This window comes from Brassica napus, chromosome A7, assembly GCF_020379485.1.
Source record: "Brassica napus cultivar Da-Ae chromosome A7, Da-Ae, whole genome shotgun sequence".
Taxonomy (NCBI): domain Eukaryota; kingdom Viridiplantae; phylum Streptophyta; class Magnoliopsida; order Brassicales; family Brassicaceae; genus Brassica; species Brassica napus.
The window spans coordinates 19,256,375-19,280,841 of NC_063440.1; the positions used below are offsets into that span (position 1 = coordinate 19,256,375).

The window sequence follows — 24,467 nt, forward strand, 5'->3', positions numbered from 1 at the left end:
TCTTTTGATTCTCCATTCTGTATTAGATATTTGCTTGGATCACAAGCTTTGACCATGAACCAGATTTTTTTTTTTTCGTAACAATGTTAACCATGAACCAGATTGAACAATTGATAAATGATGTTGATGAGATTATATGGTCCGCTGGTTTTGAAAAGTTTTATTAAGCTGATATTTTTTTTTGCCAACTGATATTATTATATAAGGAAATAGCCCAACTGGACCAAATCCAAAACCATTACAACTAAAGCCCAAGAAAGGCCCAAAATCTAAATTCCAACAAAAAGAAACGAAAACCCTAAAACCGGCCCAACAACAATACCCAAAAAACAGGAGGCCACCGCCCCAAACGCCAACGCACGGCGCACGTGTTGAAACCTCAACTGCGAGGCACACGTGTCACCAGATCCCTTCTCCAACCTCCATTGCCGGAGGAAACATGCAACCCAACACCGGAAACCGAACCCGATCTCACCACCACCACCTACGGCCGAGCTCCTTTCACGAAGAGCTTCCATCGAACCATGTCGAGATCTCTTCTTGAGCCTCCAAGCCGCTAATCACGGGATTAAAGAAATCCCACATCTCATTTTGTTTGTCGTCAACACCATCGAAGATAATTACTCGATCTATTCGAGATTTCTTCAGAGGAGACCAAACCAAGAACAGATGAATCAAGAACAAAGCTAAAGTCACACCCTTAAGAAAAGGGGTGACACTCAAAACCGACGATGCAAGACACAGAGCCTCCACACCTCGGACTCATAAGCCGGCGAGAAACGGAGCCAGTAAAGCCTCTTTCTCTCGGAAACAGAGCCGACGAAGCCTGCCTAAGGAGCAACGCTTCCCAGATTCAAAGCCAAGAAACAGAAACCGTCGATAGAGCCCCCTGAAAGCTTCATCTCATCTCACAGAAGAGAGAGAAGTCTCGGTCTCTGTCGCCTTTTTGTTTCTTTACTTATTAAGCTGATATAACGATGTGGAAAAGCTTTTCTGAAACCCCGGCCCAGATATTTCAGACGTGGCATCACCCGCTTTTGGCAACACAGCTAGTATAAGGGGATCAGATATTTAGGTTTTTGAAGGAAACATAGGAGATTTTCTAGGAAAGTAACAAGAAAAAGAGATGAAGAAGAAAACAAACTTTTACAATTTTCTGATTATTTTTTTCTAACCGACTCTATATACAATTTATAACGTGGTCTGTTGACGTGTCCATTTTCCTATGAGAAATTCTTGGGTTCACCCCCTAGGGTGAACCTCTAGGTTCACCAACCAATAGTGTTTGAGTATTTGATATTTGATATCTTTTAAAAAAGGAAACACAATTGAATATCCAAATTAAATTATATTTTAAAAATAAAATAATAAAAATACATGAAAATAGTTACAAAAAATAAATAAATAAATATTGTTAAACCTTCAGCAAAATACTAAACCCTATACCCTAAATCCTAAACCCTAAACCTTAAACTTTGGATAAACTCTAAACGTTGAAAAATCTTAAACCCTAAATCATACATTAAAAACTAAATTTTAATAACACTAAACCCTAAATCCTAATCACTAAACCCTAAACCTTGGGTAAACTATGAACCCTTGGAGAAATCACAAACTCTAGGGTTTTATTTTAAATATTTTTGATTTAGAGTTTATGATTTATCCAAGGGTTCAGGGTTTATCCAAGGGTTTAGTGATTAGGGTTTAGGGTTTAGTGTTATTAAGATTTAGTTTTTAATGTATGATTTAGGGTTTAAAATTTTCCAATGGTTTACGGTTTATCCAAGATTTAAGATTTATAATTTAGGATTTAGGGTTTAGGATTTAGGGTATAGGATTTAGTATATTGCTAAAGGTTTAATAATATTTATTTATTTATTTTTTGTAACTATTTTTATGTATTTTTATTGTTTTATTTTAAAAATATAATCTTATTTGGAAATTCAATTTTGTTTCCTTTTTTAAAAGATATCAAATATTAAATATTTAAACACTATTGGTTGGTGAATCTAGAGGTTCACACTAGGGGGTGAATCCAAGAATTTCTCTTTTCCTATATCATCGTCTCTCTTTGCATCAACTCATGCGAGTGTAATCTCTAGCTTGTGCTCTTAGAATCTCATCTAATCGCTTTCGACTAAGATTCGCGTCAATCTCTTACCCGGCGGTGTGCGTCTTGCAGTATTATATACTATGGCGACGAAGAGAAGCCTAGGAACATTGATGGAAGCTGATCTGAAGGGAAAGAGCGTGCTCGTGAGTGTTGATCTCAGCGTTCCTTTGGATGATAACTCCAACATCACTGATGACACTAGGATCCGCGCCGCTATTCCCACCATCAAGTACTTGATGGGTAACGGATCTAGGGTTGTTCTCTGCAGTCACTTGGTATGTCTTCTCGTTTATTATCTCCTTCGTTTGGTTTTATTACACAGCTTTTACTAACATGGTAGTTTTTACCTTGTGTGAATCATTTGTTTTAAGTAGTGTGTTGCTCTCTTTGGAACATTGATATTCAGTTTATCTGTTTTCTCACCTCTTTGTACAAACTTATATGTTTTTTTCTGATCTATTTTATCAGCTCGTTTGGTTTTGCTTTTGTTACTAGATCGGTCTGTATATGTGTCTTCGCTGTATTACATGATAGTTTGTGCCTTGTGTGAATCATTTTTTTTTAAATAGAGTCGCTCTCCTTGCAAGGGGTGATGCTGGCTGCATTTGCATGCAGGGCTGGGCCTGAAGCTAATCAATCATTAGCTTGAGTGCTGATAGTGTTAAAAAGAATTTACAAGTTAACTAGATTTGACAAATTTTATCTAATATTCTTACATAGATTTTCATTACTTGTATATAGAATTCTATTGATTGTTATTAACTTTTAAAGTAAGAAATTAATGGTATAATAGGAGAAAAAAAAGAATTATTTCAATTATTAAAAAGACAAAATGTCATTGTACCTTTTAATATATAGATATATAAATAAAAGTTATTTTTTATAATTTTAAAATATATGGTTTTAAATTTGAACTTTTTATATAAAAGCTTTCGATTTTTTTTTCAAATTGTTTTTTTTAATTCTTTTTGAATTTCGAAAATACTTTTTAAAACTATTTTAATTTTTTTTACTTTCATTAAATTTTTAATATTTGTTTTCTACTTTTATGTTAAAGTTGTGATTTGTATTATTTCATTGTTCAATTTTGTGTGTTTTTGTATGCGAGTGTATTTTATTGCATATATTTCAAAAATCTTATGGGTATAGATGATATTTTCAAAGTTTAGTCTTATGAGTAAAAACAAAGAGAATTTACATCCCAATAACAATAGATTTTAATAGAATCTTAAAATCAATGAAAACTAAAATTTTCCAATAACAAAAGAATTTTGAGTGGAATTTAAAAGTCATTATCCCAATAACAATGGATTTTAATTAAATTTTAAAAATTCATAAACCAATAACAATGAAATCTCAAATTTTATAAATCCTCTTGAATTCTTCTACCAATAACCCCTCCTAAATGTCTAATAGTTCTGATGGCAAAATTTGGTTGTTAATAACTTAGAATGCGGAGTTTGAAACTCATATACAACAAATTCGCAATAATTAGGGCAAAATATATTTTAGTTGCTTATGGGTCTGCATGTCAGGTCCGGTCCTGTTTACATCCATCGGCAGAAACTAAAATATAATATTATAAGATTAATTCATGTATAAATATTAATGAAATTTAAAAACTTAATGTGTGTTTAAAAATACGGATCCAGATCCGGATATCCTGACTTAAAAATTAAGATATCTACATTCAAATTCGGTTTGGACGGATCCAAAATTTTACTATCCACGTTCGTATCCGGGCACCACGAATATTTTATTTTTAGAGCGCGGATTTCGGATCAAATCCAGATCTCGGACAATAACTTTTGGAACAAAATACAAAAATTAAAAAAAAAAGAAAATCATTATCAAAATATTAATGCTTTTATCATTAAAAACTTGATGTAGGTTCTTTGCCATTGGAGGTGCTCTAAGTTCTGTTGGAACAGTATAATCAGTTATGTTATGTCTGAGCAGTGCGTGTGCTACGTGCGTTAAGTTTCCTTTTTAGTAACTGTTTGATGTCTCTGATCTCAGTTTTATGTTTCAGGGTCGCCGTGTTACCCCTAGGTTCAGCTTAAAGCTTCTTGTGCCGAGATTGTCTGAGCTTATTGGTGTTGAGGTTAATTTGTGCTCTTTGTTCCTCTATGCGTTCAAGTTTCATGAACAACAGCTGTCACTACTGTGAGTTAACATTTACTGGGTTAATAGGTTGTGATGGCAAATGACTCTATTGGTGAGGAAGTCCAGAAACTAGTCGCAGCACTACCTGAAGGAGGTGTTCTTCTCTTGGAGAACGTGAGGTTTTACAAGGAAGAAGAGAAGAACGACCCTGAGTTCGCAAAGAAACTTGCTGCCCTTGCTGATGTCTATGTCAACGATGCTTTTGGAACTGCTCATAGAGCCCATGCTTCCACCGAGGGAGTTGCCAAATACTTGAAGCCTTCTGTCGCTGGTTTCCTCATGCAGAAGGAGCTTGATTACCTTGTCGGAGCTGTAGCAAACCCCAAGAGGCCTTTTGCCGCCATTGTTGGAGGTTCAAAGGTTTCGACGAAGATTGGTGTTATTGAGTCACTCCTGTGCACCGTTGACATCCTCCTGCTCGGCGGAGGTATGATTTATACTTTCTACAAGGCGCAAGGACACGCGGTTGGATCTTCCCTTTTGGAAGAGGACAAGCTTGACTTGGCCAGGTCGCTCATGGAGAAGGCCAAAGCCAGAGGTGTCTCTCTTTTACTCCCAACCGATGTGGTTATTGCTGACAAGTTCGCTCCTGATGCTAACAGCAAGGTAACAACAGTTTGTGTCTGAACAAAAAAGACACTGTAGTGTCTGATCTAATCCCTAATGAGACAAAAACAGTGACCAATTGGGGTTTGTTTCATATCAGATTATGAATGTTTTGTTCCCTCTTTTGATTCTCCATTCTTTATCAGATATAGTATGACGTTTTGATTGAGAAATATGGTGCATTGTCAGTTTTGAAAAGTTTCCTTGAAAAGTGGACTTTAACTCCAAAGTTGACAAGAAGGAGCTGGAAGGGCTTTTAGAAACCCCGGCCCAGATCCGTCTGACGTGGCGGCAACACCAAAGGGCCTTTTTTGGCAACACCGTGTCAGCAAATGCTAAAACGACAAAAGATCTTCAAATATCAGAGGAGACGGACGAATCATATCTGTATATGTTTTTTAATAAGGTGGGCCTCACCAGATTCGCAACCCATTACTTTAAGTAGCAACAGAGTGTCGTCTCTTCACAGTATAAGTCAGTCGTTGGCACATACTATTAAAATATCATTCACTCCGTTGAGTAGACGAAAAGAGTGCATTTGTTTAAATTTTAAATAAGGAAAAAAGAGGAAACACTGCGAACAATTTGGATTCTCCACGTTTTTATTTATATATTTGGGGGGTTTGGCTCTACACCTACTCCAAGAAGCCATCCAAGTTGTTGTTTAGGGCTTTTTTTTTGACCAGTCCAGGCGAGAGATCTCTTCATTTCTCCAATGGCTTCCTCTTCTCTCCTCAGATCCGCCGCCGCCGCTGCTGCTACTCGCGCTGACTTTTTCTCGTCGCCGTCGTGTGATCATTCCAAGGTTAGAGTCACGACGTTTTTGAATCTTACTGGTGATACTAGTTTATCTATGTTCAGCTTCGATTTTGATTCTGCTCGATTCGATTCAGCTTTAGCTTAGGTCCTGCTTTGATCTGTCTTTACTTACTTCGTCGAAGAAGTACTTTTTCATGTGATATATTGTTTCAATAATTTTTCTCAGCGTAATGGTGACGTTACTCTCGTTTTGATTGTTGAAATGGCCTGTGGTTTGGTGTTTTATTTGTTGATCTTTCAGTATGTGTAATGAGCTCAGATAGTTTAGATTTTAACAAGTATCTATCTCGTAACTAAGTAAAAGTTATATTCTCGATTTTTGAGCTGTTTAATTTGAATCTTTTTTTTTTTTTGTTGTCTCATAAAAACTCAGGTGTCTTCTTCAAGTCTTGGATTTAGCCGCAGCTTTTCTGGTGCCGCGATTGCTACTGGGCCATCTTCATCTCTACAGTTCTGTGCCAAAAACTCTGTAACGAGTCATGTCATTTGTCTAAATGCAGTTTTTTTTTTTAATTTTTAAGAGTTTTTTATATGTTCAAATGTACAGAAGATGCAACGCAAGAGCTGTGCAGCCCATCAAGGCTACTGCTACTCAAGTGCCACCTGCAGTTCAAAGTAAGTAATAAAAATATTACGTCAGTGGATGTGTTTGGTTCTTCTGCTTATTGGTCATTTTGTTTGATTAGGGTCAAGTAGCACCGGAAAGACTAAGGTTGGGATCAACGGTATGTGATTGACGCCTCCCAATTCATCAGTTTAAAGGCCCCCCCAACTTTTTCATTTCTTATAGAAGCTCCATTTTTTCAATGATTACGACAGGTTTTGGTCGGATTGGAAGGTTGGTCCTCCGCATTGCAACATCCAGGGATGATATTGAGGTTGTAGCAGTTAATGACCCTTTCATTGATGCCAAGTACATGGTAAGGCTATATCTTGAAACGCAATTTATGCTCTGTTCGTAATCTGAGTTGCTTTCTTGCTTTTGCTTTAGCCTGGTATAGTTTGAGAAAACCTTGAAAAATGCAACATTATATTAAATCTTCTTTTCCCATGATCAAATGTCTGGGTTTCACGTTTAATGTGTATCTCTGCTTCACAGGCTTACATGTTGAGGTATGATTCTACTCATGGAAATTTCAAGGGGACCATCAATGTCATTGATGATTCTACTTTGGAGATCAACGGGAAAAAGGTCAACGTCGTCAGCAAGAGGTATCCCTTCAAAGTGGCTTGTTGTTTCCTGCAGATCAGAGAATACGCTATCTAGTTTAGAACATAACATCTTTTTGTAACTCTTTCTCAGAGATCCAGCTGAGATCCCTTGGGCTGATCTTGGAGCTGATTACGTCGTTGAGTCTTCAGGGGTATTCACCACCCTCTCAAAGGCTGCATCCCATTTGAAGGTGCATTTTCATACAAACATACGTTGACCTCGTAACTTGTGATAACATTTAATTCAAATAACCCTTGTTTTTCAAATGACATATGCTTTTTTTTTAATTGAATTTGTTTTACAGGGTGGTGCAAAGAAAGTGATAATTTCTGCCCCTTCAGCTGATGCACCCATGTTTGTTGTTGGGGTAAACGAGAAGACATACCAACCCAACATGGATATAGTCTCCAATGCAAGTTGTACCACCAATTGTCTTGCACCTCTTGCTAAGGTTGGTAATGTTGCACCATTATGTTCTCCCTCGCTTGTGCCTGTTTTTAAACAATAAATCATTCATTGCTAATAGTCTCGCTAAGGTCACCAACTTGACTGTTTTTGGCAGGTGGTGCATGAGGAATTTGGTATAGTTGAAGGCTTGATGACAACTGTCCATGCAACCACGGGTATACATTTCTTGCTTTCCTGCTGTACATAACTGTACATTACGAATCTGATAAAACTAACCTTTGTGTGTTTGTTGTCTTTTCTTTCCATATTCAGCTACTCAGAAGACTGTGGATGGACCATCAATGAAGGACTGGAGAGGAGGCCGGGGAGCTAGCCAGAACATTATTCCTAGCTCAACCGGTGCTGCAAAGGTACCAGTGTACAACCATGTAGTTATCCTAATTCTGGAACCATATCTGAGCCGTGGTTTTTATGATCGAAACAGGCTGTAGGTAAAGTTCTGCCAGAATTGAACGGGAAACTTACGGGAATGGCATTCCGTGTACCAACACCAAATGTTTCCGTTGTGGACTTAACTTGTCGACTTGAGAAAGGCGCCTCTTATGAAGATGTTAAAGCAGCCATCAAGTATGCTTCCTCATCACAGTATTATCTTTTCCTGAGTTTTAGAGTCCAACTCGTGCTAACTCCTCCTGGTTTTGGTTAAACCTCTAACAGGTTTGCCTCCGAAGGACCTCTAAAAGGCATTCTCGGGTATACAGATGAAGATGTCGTCTCCAATGATTTCGTGGGTGATTCAAGGTTGGTCCTCTCTTCTTTTCTATCCATCTGAATCTTGCTTTGTGGTTAACTGACCAATGTGATGATGCGATTTTGGTTATAACAGGTCAAGTATCTTTGACGCCAATGCCGGGATTGGATTGAGCAAGTCCTTTGTGAAACTTGTCTCTTGGTACGACAACGAATGGGGTTACAGGTACAGTTGTCGTTTCTCATCTCAATCAGATATATCAACTAGATCTCAAACACTTACAGTTAGTCTCCCAATTTTACTCGCAGCAACCGAGTGCTTGACCTTATAGAGCACATGGCTTTGGTAGCAGCCAGCCGCTAAACACACAACTCGGTCCTTCCACAAGCATGAGACTTTCTACTACAAAGCCGGCTTGGATTCTGTTAGTTGCTATATCTTTTAAGGAGGTTTAGTTTGAATAACGAGCCTTGCTTATTTTTGATTCTGTTTCAGTATCTTTAACTACGGATTTGGTCTAAAAGACAAAACGATGCGACTCAATAAGATATTTGTTGTACTTTACCAAGATTAGCTTTATCAGTAGCATAAGCAACAATTGTTTGGGAGCGTCTTTAGTGCATCGTTTAGCTCTGCCTTGGTATAAGATCACTGACAACTTCACATCAAAACCAAGAAGTTCTCAAACATGAAAAACTGAAATTTGATTAACGAACCGAGGGTTAACGACCTATTTCCACACCAGAACTATCGTATAGTAACAGATCCACACAAACTTTACACCTAGTCTCAATTCCACACAATTTAAGTATGTAAACTTATTTTTCCCCAAAACTAAAGTTCGAAACCCGATTTCCTCCAGACGATATTTGAGTTGGTTTTAACGGTTTAGAACCTAAACCACATGTAAACAGAGGACAGAAAACCAATTTTTAAACCCGACCCAACCCTCCTATCCGACTACGTACCCAACCGACATCTACTACATGTTAAAAAAACCCCAAATCAATTTCAATTTTCTTAAGAACCCTAAATTGAAAAATCAAAAACCTTCTCATCGACTTCCCTTTTCCACACACTCTGAGACTATGAGTAATGAGTCTGGAACCTCATTACATTCCACGTTAACATGGGTCCATGAAGCATCCATGTTTGATTTCTGAAAAAAAAAAAAAAAAATAGACATAATCAACAACGACAGAGAGAGAGATTTTCAAAATTACATGTCGCTGTTTTCCATATATTCTTCATCGTCTATTATTTTTTTGTGAGACAGAGAGACACATTTTCTGATTTGGGGATTTAGGGCTTGGGATTTTAATTTTGAGTTAATCCGGTTTAATTCTCTAATCAGATCGTAATCGGGTCATGTTGGGTTTAATTAGGTTAGTCATTGGTTTAGTTTTAAAACAAAAAAAATACTAAACCTACTTTAAACCGGAATTTGTTGGTATTAGTTCGTTCTTCAAACTTCAGGGGACTCGGATTTCGAACTTTCGGTTTGGAGAGAAACAGGTGGAATTGGGACTACGTGTAAAGTTTGTGTAGATCTGTTACTATACGATAGTTCTGGTGTGGAAATAGGTTGTTAACCCGCGAACCGAGTAGGCGAGTAACCAAGAGCATACTCTACCACGTTTTCGGAAGAAAGCGTTTTACAAATTACATCTTACAGGCCCCAGGTTAAGGCCTAAGGGTTATTGCAGTCTATTTCGAATATACTTTGGGCCCAACTAATTTTGCATGTTTATCTATCATTTACAGTCCATTTAACATTTGAGTCGGCTATGAAAATTTTTAGAGGCCCATATGTTGACCTACTTGTTTAGGGTTTCTTGTAAACCTAGCTGATTCACTATATAAGCCGCCTTTTCCATTGTTTCATACATCAACCAAGAGTCTTCATTCGTTTTTACTGACTTCTTGTCTCCTTTAGATCTTGTAGCTTTATGATGTTTTCTGCATTTCCTAGCCTATGATGTGTGAGATTGTCCGTACCATCTGAGATTTCTCCTTGATGAGTTGTAACCTCTAAGTTCTGAGGCTTTGGATCTGTTTATTATATACGTTACATTCTATTGTTTTGTTCTTTTAATGTTAGGCGAGGATGATTAGAAAAGATTACCATCAAACTTTGAGAGATTCACAGCTCGTTGATGCATACTTCTTTTTTTATTATAACCTGAGCCTAGTTTTGCTTTTGATGAGATCTGCTCTGTTTTGTCTTGTTTTGTTTTGAAAGTGTTTTGTCGTTGTGTTTTGAACCGAAAGGCAACATTTTAGAGTCGCTGGTGCACTTTTTATTATCAATAGTGTATTAAGCGCTGTTTGTTGCCGAAACTGAATGTGGCTGATATTCTGGTACGTGATCTAGTTTTAATAGTTCATGTGCATTCAAAAGGCCTTACATACCTATGATTCTTCTGACTTATTTGTTTCAAATAGTATTGCGTTTGGTTATGGTCGCTCGTTAAAGGCAACAATTTAGAGTCTCTGATTCACTTCTTGATAGTGGGTAAAGCGCTGTACGTTGCCGATATTGACTTTGGTTCAAAGATTTAATTATTGGCTTCAAAATGTGTTTTGGCCAATCCGATCAATGTCCCTAAATCTATGTCCCTAATTAATATTGTATCTGTTTTACATCTTTGCACTTGCCTTGAAGACTCTATTTACTCCGAAGACTTTGAACCATGGAACCATTTGACAACAGACAACATAAACTTGAAAACGTAAACATAATAATCCTGAACATTGGTTGATGAAACCCATATATTAAAGATGTTGGATTGTAATGAAGAACTACACAGTTGAATTCAATTTTGATAAATAGTAGATGAAAGTTTAAAAGTTGCCAATCTAAACACCAAAATTTGCCATAACATTGGCTTTTAATAGTATAGATTCTACTAAATTGAATAGTAGTGTATGCTCTCTGGGCTTCTTTTTGGTTACTCAATTTTCTTTACGGACTCCGTCACATTGAAAAAATTATTCCAAGCCTTATCATGTTTGACTGGTACTGTAATCACATTTTAATTTAAAATAGTTTTTGTTATTAAAATTGCAAAATATCGAATGTTTTTGTATATACACTAAAGATATTGTTAGCCTACGTATATGAAGAGAATACATCAATTGGGGTTACAATATCTAAATTACTTTATATAATTCTACTGTTTTTTTTTTAAATTGTTCGTATCAGAACTTCATTATTCTTAATTGGAAAACAAAAAAGAAATTAAATAAATAAATAGATAATTAAGAAGTCAGAAGAAAGAAAAAGACAAAACAGGGCTAAGGTTTGGTTACCACTCAAAATACGAACAGCTGTTTATCTTCCACCAAAGCACTTCGTGCATCATCCTCTTCCCCCTGTCTGTCTGATTCTTCGCCGTGAAAAAAGTAAAGACAATAGAAGGCTCAGCTCAGCTAGTTATGGCGTTTCTTCTCCCGAATCTCTCTCCTTCATTCCTTCTTCAAACTGGAAAATCCCTCAAAGAGAAACCCATTTCAACCCATTCTCTATCCATATCATCATCTTCTTCTTCTTCCAATAGCTACGAGTTCGAAGAAGGTAGTCTCTCTCTTCTATCTCTTCCTGTCCAGGCTCCTCCTGCTCCAGGCGCGCAGGTCAAGACCATGCCGAGTGAGCAAGATAAGCACCAGCAGCATGGCAAAGATGAGTTCTACATCAATCTCGGTTTAGCTATACGCACCCTTCGTGAAGATTTGCCTTTGCTCTTCTCCAAAGATCTCAATTACGACATTTACAGGTCTCTTTCTCATCTTACTAATCATTCAATCAATCCTTCCTTCATTCCCTAAATGAGTAAAGGAGAAGAAACCTTTCGATGAAAAATCTAGAATTATAATATTTCAGATTCTTATTTGATGTTGTGTCTCAGGGATGATATAACACTGGTGGATCCAGCGAACACTTTCTCTGGGATTGAGAACTACAAACTGATCTTCTGGGCACTCAGGTTTCATGGCAAGATTCTCTTCAGAGATATCTCTCTTGAGATCTACAGGGTTTGGCAACCATCAGAGAACATGATCCTCATAAGGTGGAATCTCAAAGGTGTGCCTAGAGTTCCATGGGAGGCCAAAGGAGAGTTTCAGGGAACTTCTCGCTATAAACTGGACCGTAATGGCAAAATCTATGAGCATAAAGTTGATAACTTGGCTTTCAACTTCCCTCACCAGCTCAAGCCTGCCACTTCTGTTTTGGATTTGGTCACTGCTTGCCCTGCCAGTCCCAATCCAACATTCATGTTTGGCTCTTCGTACTCGTCTTCTTGGATTGAGTTCTATCAAGCTGTGCAAAGGACACTAGACAAGCAACAAGACCAAATCGTTATGCAAGACCGTTTTGTTATATGTTTATAGAGCCGTTGATGTGATCACACTCAGATGTATATGTATATATACACTCTTGCATTAATGATAATATACATACAATGTGCAGGCATATGTAGATGTGGTTGACTTAGGGAAGCAAACCTGTGTAACCCATGAGCTTGTACAACTTTGCCTATCGAATGTAAACAGAATTCATTATAGTTATTGTATGTTATCACACTCTAAATTGAGCAAATTTTGAATGAAAACATATTATATGTTCAAAGTTTGGAGCAATCAAAAACAAATAAACACTCTTTGCTCAAGTAGATGACAGATATCCTTTACGGAGAGGTTGCAACCGCAATGAGGTCTCCAGGATTTGCCGTGGACCCATATGAGACCTAAAAGTTTCAGACATAAAAACATAACAAAAACAAAAATACAAATCAGAAGCCATCTATGTTACAACGGTGATGATAGATGATGCATTATCATATGCTTGCGTTGTCAAAGTTCACATTCTTTGGTCAACTAGTCTCCAAGATTCATAACAGTTTCGTGTGGCTATGAGAAGAGTCATATAATATATGCCCATTTGGGACACTCACCTTCGATCCTAGTCGCGGTAAGGTGTGAGATCGATTTGGAACCGCTGCTTTCCTTTTGTGACCCTCTGCCAAGAAATTTAAGAATCAAGATTTTGCAATCGCTGATGGTGTTGTATAGGAAGACAATTTTTTAAAACAAGAAATGGAATGATAAAGCAATGATCAATGGATTAAAAGGGCTTACAGCAATCGCGATGAGCTCCTCTAGGAGTTCTTCTAAATGACGCAAAGGCTTTGAACAACAACAAAAAAAACACAAGAATATTCATATCATTTCCAAAAACGAGAGGGATACTTGTGCTGTTGAAGTGAGGATAAATTCATGGTATTAGTAAGGACACAAAACTCACCCATTGAGTTGGACCATCAACTGGAGCACTTAGAGGATCATCATGAACCTGATCAATAATCAAATGCAAACAAAGAAACCAGGATTATATGACCAAAACATTGATAAAATGTCAAAAAGGATGTGGTGTTCTAGATGGTATCAAAAAAGTTAGCATACCTCCATGAAAATTCCATCGACGCCAACTGCTACAGCTGTTCTGGCAATGCAGGGTATTAACTCCCGAAGGCCTCCACTAGCAACGCCACCACCTTCCAACTGCAAGAGAATGCAATGTTTTTCCGTTCGAAGTATTTGGATATCATTGGCTTAAAAATGAAAATAGCTGTTTTCACAAAGGACCATACCTTTTTGCCAGCAGGTTGTTGTAGTGCATGTGTTATATCAGCAATCTGACACCAGTAATTAAAACGAGTAGGTTAAATTATATATTGAATAATGTGCAATATTAAGCAGAATACACGACGTGAAAAAAAAAAAAAGATGAAGCAAGGTTTACATACAACAGGACAATTAGCTTCCCTCATCCATTCAAAGTTTCGTGGATCTACTATCAAATCATCTGATAAAAAAAAAAAAACAAGCAGAGTCAATCGGACAATTGGAAAGACTGACCAAAAAATAGTTTCAGCACCATTTTATAAGTCTCAAATTACTGCCATGAGATTTTGAGAATCTCTAGTTTATTTACACTGCTAAATTCCATGGACACAAAGAACATCCTAAAGCCTGCTACCTACATTCAATATCTGTACAGGAGATGAAAACTTACTGTATCCAAACATGGTTCCTCTTTCACAAACCATGACATTCGGATTCCCAGCCAGCCTGATCTTCTCAGCCGAATTTTCCATGACCTTAGAGTTCATTATATAGAGAAAATACATTCATCAAAACATTCCTAGAAAAGTTTATTAGCAGCTCGAAAAGCGTAAAGAAGAAACAACTCACAGAAGGAGCACAGAACTGCCCTTTCTTAATATTGATAATTTTTCCGGTTTGAGCTGCCGCAACCAGAAGATCTGTCTGTGGAATTATATTTAACAGCTTAAATGATAAACCAGATGATAGAAATATATCCAAGATTGGAAGTTCGAAAGCTACAAAACAGGAGACTTGAAGAATAAACAGTTTAGAGTCTTGCCTGGCGACATAAGAATGCAGGTATCTGAATTATATCAGCAACCTTGCCAACTTCTTCACACTAAATAAATAAACAAAGCATCAGAAGGTAACAAAGACTTGCGGAAACTAAATTCTCTATGGTGAAAACGTTCAGTTATATACCTGATACGCCTCATGAACATCAGTTACAATTGGTAAGTCATATGCTACCTTCACCTTCTCAAGAATCTGCATTGGAGAATCATAAATGTGACCATCAGTGTCTTAACAAAAAATAAATAAATAATAACGCAACTTATTGTTCTAGTAAATGGTAGCATCATAAGAGAAACAGAGCTACTTGCAACAATTTGATCCAAAAGTCAAAGAAGAACTTAAACTAAGATTACTGCAAGCAATTTCGAAACTTAGTGAAGGTTTTTCAAATGAAAAATCCTAATATTCTAATCATTTATACTTATTGTTACAGCTAAATGGTAGCAATGCATCATAAGTGAAAAGTAATGCAGCTTCTGGCAACAATTCGATATATAGGTCCAAGAAGTAAAGAATAAACCTTGAGACCCTCAGCCATGCCAGGACCTCGAAAGGACTTAGAAGAAGTTCGGTTAGCCTTATCAAAACTTGACTTGAAAACCAGTGGCAACCCAACTCTACACCATTCACACAAACACAGACATAAAAGAAAGGTAAGTAACTTTAGAAAGGAAACCAACCACAATGTTCAAGATGTAAAAATAAGCTAATATTATATGTGAGATCTATTAATACAAAAGATCTCTCTCTCTCTCAGACAAAACACGAAGGTAATGCAAAAGTAGAAAGAATCATACTTTGTGGCAATGTGTTTGATGTGCTTCGCCATTCGAAGGATATGGTCCTCGGATTCGATCACATTAGGACCAGCCAACAAGAAGAATGGTTCAGCATCCTAATTAATACACACTCAAAAATCAAACTCAATCTCACATTCGAAATTCTGATAAGCGAAAAAAGGGGCGAGAGATTCACAAAACCTTAAGCTGATTGTAGAGTGGTGATGTTGCCGCCATTCTTTTCGGAAAGCTGAAAAGCTGTAACTAACTGTTCGAGACAAATCAGAATCAAATTTTCAGAAATCTGAGAGCTCTAATTCGATCACGCAACGAGAGAAGGGAAGGTTAAGGAATCTGACCTATTAACTTGATCGCGAAGTTGCAGAGTGAGAGTGTGAAGGGAAGTGAGATCTCTTCTTGCCTTTTAACGCGTGAAAAATGTTTGGATACGCTGACAGATTAATTCCTCCTATCCAAGATAAGAACTTACCAATTGTAAACTGATTTATTTTATTATTATAAATTACAGAAAAATATCACAATTTAAGGCTATATAATTAAATAGATTCAATAGATCTGCTTTCACCATTGAACTCGTTTTTAAATATTTTCTTCATAAGTCTATAGTATAATTTATAAATAGGTTCTTCTAAAATTGAAATCTTTTTGTAAATAAACTATTAGACATGCTGCAACTCGATTCTTGATTTTTAGATTAGAATGATGTTGAATAATTTATTTTGTTAATTCTATAATTTTTCTACCATTTGATGTAAATGAAATAGAATACTCACATTCTCAAAAATATACAAATAAAAATTCTCTACAATTTTGATTATGAATGAATAAAATAAAAGTATTTCATTTTTAAACTAAATCTATTCATCTTATTCGATCTATTTTAATTCCACTAATTTTATTACATAGTTACCATTTACATGCATAATGAAACCTTGCAAAATTATCAGTTTGTCGAATCCATGTGTAACATTTCTTAAAATTGGCAATAGAACAATATATTTGAATTAAAATAAATTGCACTGATTAAATATAATTTTAAGGCGTAAAATATAATTTCCATTACATTTTCAGACAAGTATTAACTATGACAGGTACGAAGCATGGGCAGGCACAGCTAGAAAACGAGCGACATTAACAAACTCATGACTTTTGTTGTTTTTAAAATGACTTTGAAGACATGATTGGTTTGGGAGGAAACATAGATCTAAGCTCAGGAGCAGAGCTTGGGAACATCACATTCAGCTTATGCATCAATATATCAGCCCGTGACGGTATCTCGTTCAGAAGAAACTGTTGCACGATCGGTTTCTTGAACCATTCCATCACCGAATCTCCTGGTGCCCTCAACACCACTTTGCTGACTTCAAAAGGCGACTCAACCGAGCTCAGCATCTGAGCAATTACAATCTTCAACGTCGGTCCTGTGACTAGCTTAATACGCCTCGGGACCACACCGTAGTAAAGCATTCGTTTTCTGAACCTGTGGAGAGTGTGAACCACGGCTATGAGCGCTGCTCCAACGGACAAGTTTCTCACGTCGAGAGACCAAGCGATGTGTTGGTCAAAGACGATGGCTTTTGGGAAGAGTTTGTTCTCGTAAGCTACTTTCCAGACACATCTAGCTCGGTTTATCTGACCCATTAGGACAAGGTAGTTGAGAAGGACGTTGACAAAGTACCTAGCAGCTCCTTCTTCGAGCTCGTAATCAATCCCTTGGTAAAACTCTCTCACAAACGTTAGAACCGGTTGTTTCCTCTGTTCTGGACCTGTGAAGAGACCGCACATAAAGGCGTGAGCTTTGTGTTTAGTAGTGCTGAGGATCGACATTAACTGTCTCTCTTTATCTTCGTCTTGGCAACGGACGAGATGAGCGAGAATCGAAGTGTAAAGCACCAAGTCAACTTTTCCAGAAGAATGCACTAGCGTCTCCAACAAAGGCCTTGCTGAATCGTATAAGCCATTCTTCATGCATGATTCGAACAACTGCCTGATGATGAAATTGTTTGTTTTGATCCCTGAAGAGCCCATGAACCTCAGCCACTTCAAAGCGAGATCAACAGAAGCATCTTTGATGTATATCATCAGAACATCGCTAGCGCAGACGTCTACAGAATACCCCATTGCTTTCATCTCGAGTAGTATCTTCCCTGCAACATCAACAAGTCTTTTGTTGGCGAGAAGTGTAAGGAGAGAGATGTAACTGCTCAGTCCAGGCCTTAACCCAGCGTTAGTCATTGAGTTATAGATCTTCATTGCAGAGTCTACTTGCCCAGAGCCAGCGTGCATCTCTAACAGACACGAGTATGTAGACGGTGTCGGTAAAAAACCAGCTTTCTCCATGTCTTTGAACACCGACATTGCTACTTCAAGCTTTCCTGATTTTGCATGAGACTCAATGATCATGGTGTACAATCCAAAGTTTGGTCTGAAACCTGAACTCTTCATCTCATCCCAAAGTCTAAGAGCAGTATCCAGCTTCCCGGCTTTAGCATATGAATCAATCAAGGAAACGAACATAGTTGCTGATGGCCTATGACCAAAGCCCTGCATCTCCATGTAAACCTTCATCGACGTATCCAACCTACCAGCTTTCCCCATTGAATCAACAAGCGAAGCAAACACACCAAAGCTTGGCCGGAGTTTCCTCTCCTTCATCTGCTGAAACAGCTTGAAAGCTGCATCAAGACGCCCCGATTTGGCCAAGCTTGGAATAATCAGCTCATAAGTCGACCCATCCAACAAAGAATCAGTCTTCTCCATACTCTCATAAATCTCAAACGCCTTATACGGCAAGCCCTTGTTCAGAAACAACATCATCAGATTATTATACGTCTGCGTATCAATCTTGCACCCACAATCCTGAGCCTTCTTGAAACAACAGAAAGCAACCTCCAGCTTCTCAGCTTTAGCCAAATACTGAATCACCTGGTTATAAGCACCAAGCGAGTGATGATGATCACTCCTCCTCCCGGAGTCTTGAACCATCTCCTCAAAGAGCTTCTGAATCCCTTCGAAATCCTTCCCCTTGTTCAACCCATCAAACAAAACCACGTAACACTCATCACAAGGAACATACCAAGGCTGCTTCTTAACCCACCTGAACAAACTCAACCCCGCGTCAACATCCTCAACGATCTTCAACGACTGCTTAACATGAACCATGCTAGGTAAAAACTGGAGCTTGTCTAAATGGGTCTCAAGCTCAGGCCCCCATTTCCACCTCTGCACAACCTCAACGATCTTGGCAACAGCGGAAGCGTTCATCAGAGGCTTCTTCAACCCACCGACCATCACATGATCGTCAACCCCTGGCTCAACGGATCTTATCCCTTTACCACTGTGTATCACGCTACCGGACTCGTCTAAATACTCTACCTCCGCGGTCCAGCCACTAGACTCACTGCTACAGAGACTCCTATAAAGACTCGGACTTTGATTAGTTACAGTGTTTCTAGATACGGAACAAACCGTGAAGCTACGAAGTAATCTGATGCTGGGGGAGTGAAGATTGGCGGCTAAGCTAGGGTTTAGTGGAGATGGAGAAAGCAATGGAGTCTCGGCGGAGATGGTGGTGCTTCGATTAAGCGTGGAGATGACATTTCTGGGGATTGATTTCGCGGTTCTTAGACGGAGCATCGGAGAAGATGTAGAGATGGAGACTATTGGGTCATGTGATGCGAATTGAAGATTGAGAGAATCGATTCTTCGTCTCCTTCCTCACTCGTTAGGCTAAAACCCTAGAAAGCCTGAGACTTTAGAAGCAGAGGGGGTTTGCTCAAAATGGATTATATTATTATTACTAGGGATTAACCCGGGCTACGCCCGGGATTTTTATTTTTTTCTAATTTAAGTTGTTAAATTATTTATATTTAGGCTATGATTTATATTTATATAAATGTTAAAATGCATGTCATAATTAAAATTTATTTTTAAATTTTAACACGTTAAATTAACATATTTTTTACTATTTAAATATTTTTTTGTAATTTTATTGGCTATCTAGTTATCATATTTAGCAAAACTATCTTTTGAGTGTTGGAATAAATGTTTTAGAGATTTTATTAAACTGCAGAGTATTTTTGGATCGACCACATGCTTAACATTCGATCGATCCGTAAAAAGATGGTCGATCTCCTTGGCGAGGTAAGTACAATTTTAGCAAAAATATATTTTATTTTCAAATATTAAGTATATAACTATTCTTTTTAATATTTTTTTAATTGTATTTTTGATTAAATTATTGTATTATAATGGTTATGTAAATATTTTTTGTGATGTTTGAATTTTTGTTGTTCGTATACTTAACCTAGATGATATTGATGTTTAACAATTTATTGTTTTCTGGAAATAGAAAATAATGATATATCAAAACGTATCTAATACTTGTTAAATGATAGTATAATGTAAATTACATCCATTATTTGAAAATAAACATTTGTTGTTTTTATTTTTATTTTAAATCAGAAATTATTTTTATTTAAAAACATTATTCATATATAATATAATAGTTTAAGTTTGGAAGATTAATATATATATATAAATTATGTGTATTTTTTAAAACATAATTTAAGATATTATATATTGAGTATATGAATAAAAGCTGAATTTCTTACCTTGAAAATCAGATATTTATATTTTTATCTTCATGTTATACTCACCAATCCATCATTGATATTTATAACTCAGTATGTTTTTTAAAAAACTTAGTTTTAAGTAATAAACGAATTTAATAAATTAAATTCATCACCTATAATGTTCTGTAAACTATATTTGAAAACTCTCTAAAATTATATTTTAAGCATAATATTATTATTATTTAATTTAAGTTATTTTAAACATAATATATGCTAAACCAACTTAAATTATATTTACAATAGGACCATCCTAAACCGGTTAGTAAACCAAAAACAATACTAAACCAACATGAACCAATACCTGATTCGGCGAGGAAGGAAGTGTTTCGGGATAAACGCTTGAATGGTTATTAACTGAAATGGTTTGATCATGAAAGAGTTAGTATGAATATTAACAATAAAATTATACATTAGATTAATTTAAATTTGTAAGAATACCTTTGAGTCTATGAAAAGCAATTCAATTCCCATGAATAAGTTTGGTTTTGGAAGTTGCGGGTTTCCCAACAATGAATCCACCTAACAAAAAGTTTGTTGTTATAAAAAAATCTCATTCAAGGTCATTAAAGGTTTCTGGGACGGCAATAGTTGATAGTGAAACCTTTTTTTTGCTCGAATGCTTTGAAATTTTCCTTAATAGTGTGAGGTTGATGTGGATGGAATAATGAGTTTTATAGGGACTTTCTTGATGTAAAACTATAAAAAAATTTTTGTTTAATGTGGTATTTCCATTTTTATATAATTTACTACCATTTTAAGATAGAAGTACATTTTAAGATAGATGCTTAAATCTTAATGTACTTTTTCCATTTTTTAAAATGTTTATTTCCATTTCTTATATTTTTATTTACGTAATATCAATATTTTATATTTTTAAATAGATATTTAAATATTAATGTACTTTTTCCATTTTTTAAATTGTGTATTTACTTATATTATATATTTTACATTTTAAGATAGATGTTTAATGCTTGATGAACTTTTTCCACTTTTTAAAAAATTGTGTATTTACTTATTATTACATATATAATTCATATATTATATATTTACATTATTTACTTATTATTTATTTTCATGTATATGTATTTCCATTTCTTGTACTTTTAATTTACTTAATATCTCTATTTTACATTTTAAGATAGATGTTTAAATCTTATGTATGTTTTCCATTTTTTTAAATTGTATATTTCCATTTGTTATACTTTCTATTTACGTAATATCTATATTTTAAATTTTAATATATATTTTTAACTCTTAATGTAATTTCCCATTTTTTAAAATTTGGTATTCACTTATATTATATATTTACTTATTATTTATTTTTCTTTATATTGTGTATTTCTATTTCTTATACTTTCTATTTACTAATAATTTTATATTTCAAGATTGATTTACATTTTAAGATAGATGTTTAAATACTAATGTATTTTTTCCATTTTTTTAAATTGTGTATTTCCTTTTCTTATACTTTCTATTTACTTAATATTTATATTTTACATTTTAAGATAGATGTTTAATATTTAATGTATTCTTTCCATTTTTTAAAATTGTGCATTTACTTATTATTGTATATATAATTCGTATATTTATATATTTATAATATTTACTTATTATTTATTTTTCTATATATTGAGTATTTCTCTTTCTTATACTTTATATTTAGTTAATGTCTATATTTTATATTTTAAGATAGATGTTTAAATCTTTACGTATTTTTCCATTTTTAATGTAAAACGGCAATGTTTAATAGAAGAACTTGGACAAATAGTCAAATAGTTATATTTATGTTTTTTTTTCTTTTTTTAATAAAAAGGTAATGTTACATTATGAAGATAACCCGTTTTTTTAGTGAACAATGGTAATCTTACATATGTTTAATGTAGTTTTTCCATTTTTTTATGTTGTATGTTTACATATTATTGTTATTTTTAAATGTAAAATGGTAATTTTACATATGTAAAATGGTAATTTTACATATGTTTAATGCAGTATTTCCATTTTTTATGTTGTATGTTTACATATTATTTATTATTTTCGAAATTATATATAATTTTTTTTTTACAAAATAGTAATGTTACATTATGGAGATAAGCCGTTTTTTTTTAGTGAAAAATGGTAATCTTACATATGTTTAATGTAGTTTTTTCATTTTTTATGTTGTATGTTTACATATTATTTTCTTAAAATAAAAATGTAAAATGGTAATCTTACATATGTTTAATGTAGTATTTCCATTTTTATGTTGTATGTTTTACATATATTTATTATTTTCAAAATTATATATAATGTTTTTTGTTTTTTTTATAAAACGGTAATGTTACATTATGGAGATAAACCGTCTTTTTTTTAAGTGAAAAATAGTAATCTTACATATGTTTAATGTAGTTTTTACATTTTTTTATGCTGTATGTTTACATATTTTTTATAATTTTCGAAAATAAGTAATATTAAAATGTAAAACTATATTTTAATGCCATGTGTCATCTTTCGAGATTATATTTTATATTTACTTATTATTTATTTTTCTTTATATTGTGTATTTTTATTTCTTATACTTTCTATTTACTAATAATTTTATATTTTAAGATTGATTTACATTTTAAGATAGATGTTTAAATACTAATGTACTTTTTCCATTTTTTTAAATTGTGTATTTCCTTTTCTTATACTTTCTATTTGCGTAATATCTATATTTTACATTTTAAGATAGATGTTTAAATCTTAATATACCTTTTCCATTGTTTTTAAGTTGTGTATTTCTTTTTCTTATATTTTCTATTTACTTAATATCTATATTTTACATTTTAAGATAGATGTTTAATATTTAATATATTATTTCCATTTTTAAAAAATTGTGCATTTACTTATTATTGTATATATAATTCGTATATTTATATATTTATAATATTTACTTATTATTTATGTTTTTATATATTGAGTATTTCTCTCTTTTATACTTTATATTTAGTTAATGTCTATATTTTATATTTTAAAATAGATGTTTAAATCTTTACGTATTTTTCTATTTTTAATGTAAAACGGCAATGTTTAATAGAAGAACTTGGACAAATAGTCAAACATATTTATGTTTAATGTAGTATTTCCATTTTTATGTTGTATGTTTTACAGATATTTATTATTTTCGAAATTATATATAATGTTTTTTGTTTTTTTTTTATAAAACGGTAATGTTACATTATGGAGATAAGCCGTCTTTTTTTTAAGTGAAAAATAGTAATCTTACATATGTTTAATGTAGTTTTTCCATTTTTTAATGCTGTATGTTTACATATTTTTTACAATTTTCGAAAATAATTAATATTAAAATGTAAAACTATATTTTATGCCACATGTCATCTTTCGGAAGAAATGTTTTCCGCTGATGTGGACGCCCTATGGAGCCTCAAAAGCTCCCTTTTATTAGTAGAGTTTATTTTTCTTTATATTGTGTATTTTATTTCTTATACTTTCTATTTACTAATAATTTTATATTTTAAGTTTGATTTACATTTTAAGATAGATGTTTAAATACTAATGTACATTTTCCATTTTTTTAAATTGTGTATTTCCTTTTCTTATACTTTCTATTTGCGTAATATCTATATTTTACATTTTAAGATAGATGTTTAAATCTTAATATACTTTTTCCATTGTTTTTAAGTTGTGTATTTCTTTTTCTTATATTTTCTATTTACTTAATATCTATATTTTACATTTTAAGATGGATGTTTAATATTTAATATACTCTTTCCATTTTAAAAAAATTGTGCATTTACTTATTATTGTATATATAATTCGTATATTTATATATTTATAATATTTACTTATTATTATTTTTTTATATATTGAGTATTTCTCTTTTTTATACTTTATATTTAGTTAATGTCTATATTTTATATTTTAAGATAGATGTTTAAATCTTTACGTATTTTTCTATTTTTAATGTAAAACGGCAATGTTTAATAGAAGAACTTGGACAAATGGTCAAACATATTTATGTTTAATGTAGTATTTCCATTTTTATGTTGTATGTTTTACATATATTTATTATTTTCGAAATTATATATAATGTTTTTTGTTTTTTTTTTTAAAACGGTAATGTTACATTATGGAGATAAACCGTCTTTTTTTTAAGTGAAAAATAGTAATCTTACATATGTTTAATGTAGTTTTTCCATTTTTTAATGCTGTATGTTTACATATTTTTTACAATTTTCGAAAATAATTAATATTAAAATGTAAAACTATATTTTATGCCACGTGTCATCTTTCGAGAAAATTTTTTTCCGCTGATGTGGACGCCCTATGGAGCCTCAAAAGCTCCCTTTTATTACGAAAATAATTAATATTAAAATGTAAAACTATATTTTATGCCACGTGTCATCTTTGGAGAAAATTTTTTTCCGCTGATGTGGACGCCCTATGGAGCCTCAAAAGCTCCCTTTTATTAGTAGAGATTAGCATATTTACATTACAGTCCAAAGAGCTGCAC

At 34.0% G+C, this 24,467-nt stretch overlaps 5 protein-coding genes and 2 non-coding genes across 7 annotated transcripts; 5 read left to right on the forward strand and 2 right to left on the reverse strand.

The window, feature by feature from the left end:
- Window positions 1–2,193: 2,193 nt before the first annotated feature.
- On the forward strand, window positions 2,194–5,110 carry LOC106403829 (phosphoglycerate kinase 3, cytosolic-like). Its single transcript, XM_048735575.1, has 3 exons — window positions 2,194–2,388; window positions 4,146–4,217; window positions 4,307–5,110. Exons 1-3 carry the CDS (start codon window positions 2,194–2,196, stop codon window positions 4,904–4,906), a joined length of 867 nt encoding a protein of 288 aa, XP_048591532.1. The 3' UTR covers window positions 4,907–5,110.
- Window positions 5,111–5,381: 271 nt separating this feature from the next.
- Window positions 5,382–8,640, forward strand: LOC106353401 (glyceraldehyde-3-phosphate dehydrogenase GAPCP1, chloroplastic). The gene is made up of 14 exons (XM_013793157.3): window positions 5,382–5,690; window positions 6,078–6,154; window positions 6,252–6,319; window positions 6,391–6,429; window positions 6,524–6,624; window positions 6,804–6,916; window positions 7,008–7,107; window positions 7,222–7,368; window positions 7,480–7,540; window positions 7,638–7,735; window positions 7,810–7,952; window positions 8,043–8,126; window positions 8,212–8,301; window positions 8,385–8,640. Exons 1-14 carry the CDS (start codon window positions 5,601–5,603, stop codon window positions 8,437–8,439), a joined length of 1,266 nt encoding a protein of 421 aa, XP_013648611.2. The 5' UTR covers window positions 5,382–5,600; the 3' UTR covers window positions 8,440–8,640.
- A 1,406-nt stretch (window positions 8,641–10,046) lies between these two features.
- Window positions 10,047–10,123, forward strand: LOC125576820. Its single transcript, XR_007315244.1, has one exon. It is a non-coding gene; the product is annotated as a small nucleolar RNA snoR117 (small nucleolar RNA).
- Window positions 10,124–10,175: 52 nt separating this feature from the next.
- On the forward strand, window positions 10,176–10,266 carry LOC125576818. Its single transcript, XR_007315242.1, has one exon. It is a non-coding gene; the product is annotated as a small nucleolar RNA snoR116 (small nucleolar RNA).
- Window positions 10,267–11,391: 1,125 nt separating this feature from the next.
- On the forward strand, window positions 11,392–12,660 carry LOC106353403. Its single transcript, XM_013793159.3, has 2 exons — window positions 11,392–11,852; window positions 11,985–12,660. Exons 1-2 carry the CDS (start codon window positions 11,515–11,517, stop codon window positions 12,466–12,468), a joined length of 822 nt encoding a protein of 273 aa, XP_013648613.2. The 5' UTR covers window positions 11,392–11,514; the 3' UTR covers window positions 12,469–12,660.
- Window positions 12,617–15,807, reverse strand: LOC106353402 (2-dehydro-3-deoxyphosphooctonate aldolase 1). The gene is made up of 15 exons (XM_048735725.1): window positions 15,680–15,807; window positions 15,522–15,588; window positions 15,339–15,436; window positions 15,062–15,158; window positions 14,668–14,733; window positions 14,525–14,584; window positions 14,332–14,406; window positions 14,153–14,237; window positions 13,884–13,942; window positions 13,728–13,772; window positions 13,540–13,638; window positions 13,382–13,429; window positions 13,216–13,263; window positions 13,032–13,096; window positions 12,617–12,824 (listed from the first exon to the last, which is right to left on the reverse strand). Exons 2-14 carry the CDS (start codon window positions 15,555–15,557, stop codon window positions 13,040–13,042), a joined length of 873 nt encoding a protein of 290 aa, XP_048591682.1. The 5' UTR covers window positions 15,558–15,588; window positions 15,680–15,807; the 3' UTR covers window positions 12,617–12,824; window positions 13,032–13,039.
- Window positions 15,808–16,339: 532 nt separating this feature from the next.
- LOC106406741 (pentatricopeptide repeat-containing protein At1g79490, mitochondrial) lies at window positions 16,340–19,128 on the reverse strand. The gene has a single exon (XM_013847463.3). It carries the CDS (start codon window positions 18,975–18,977, stop codon window positions 16,500–16,502), a length of 2,478 nt encoding a protein of 825 aa, XP_013702917.2. The 5' UTR covers window positions 18,978–19,128; the 3' UTR covers window positions 16,340–16,499.
- Between the last annotated feature and the right edge of the window lie 5,339 nt (window positions 19,129–24,467).

Excerpts from the sequence above, each read along its gene's own strand:
- LOC106403829 (XM_048735575.1), top strand. The coding sequence starts at position 2,194 with ATGGCGACGAAGAGAAGCCTAGGAACATTGATGGAAGCTGATCTGAAG. Across the intron at positions 2,389-4,145 it reads TTGTTCTCTGCAGTCACTTG|GGTCGCCGTGTTACCCCTAG; the intron begins GTATGTCTTCTC and ends TTTATGTTTCAG. Across the intron at positions 4,218-4,306 it reads CTGAGCTTATTGGTGTTGAG|GTTGTGATGGCAAATGACTC; the intron begins GTTAATTTGTGC and ends CTGGGTTAATAG.
- LOC106353401 (XM_013793157.3), top strand. The coding sequence starts at position 5,601 with ATGGCTTCCTCTTCTCTCCTCAGATCCGCCGCCGCCGCTGCTGCTACT. Across the intron at positions 7,541-7,637 it reads AACTGTCCATGCAACCACGG|CTACTCAGAAGACTGTGGAT; the intron begins GTATACATTTCT and ends TTCCATATTCAG. Across the intron at positions 8,302-8,384 it reads GACAACGAATGGGGTTACAG|CAACCGAGTGCTTGACCTTA; the intron begins GTACAGTTGTCG and ends TTTTACTCGCAG.
- LOC106353403 (XM_013793159.3), top strand. The coding sequence starts at position 11,515 with ATGGCGTTTCTTCTCCCGAATCTCTCTCCTTCATTCCTTCTTCAAACT. Across the intron at positions 11,853-11,984 it reads CTCAATTACGACATTTACAG|GGATGATATAACACTGGTGG; the intron begins GTCTCTTTCTCA and ends GTTGTGTCTCAG.
- LOC106353402 (XM_048735725.1), bottom strand. The coding sequence starts at position 15,557 with ATGGCGGCAACATCACCACTCTACAATCAGCTTAAG. Across the intron at positions 15,159-15,338 it reads ATCAAACACATTGCCACAAA|AGTTGGGTTGCCACTGGTTT; the intron begins GTATGATTCTTT and ends TGAATGGTGTAG. Across the intron at positions 13,773-13,883 it reads GGGAAGCTAATTGTCCTGTT|ATTGCTGATATAACACATGC; the intron begins GTATGTAAACCT and ends TACTGGTGTCAG.
- LOC106406741 (XM_013847463.3), bottom strand. The coding sequence starts at position 18,977 with ATGCTCCGTCTAAGAACCGCGAAATCAATCCCCAGAAATGTCATCTCC.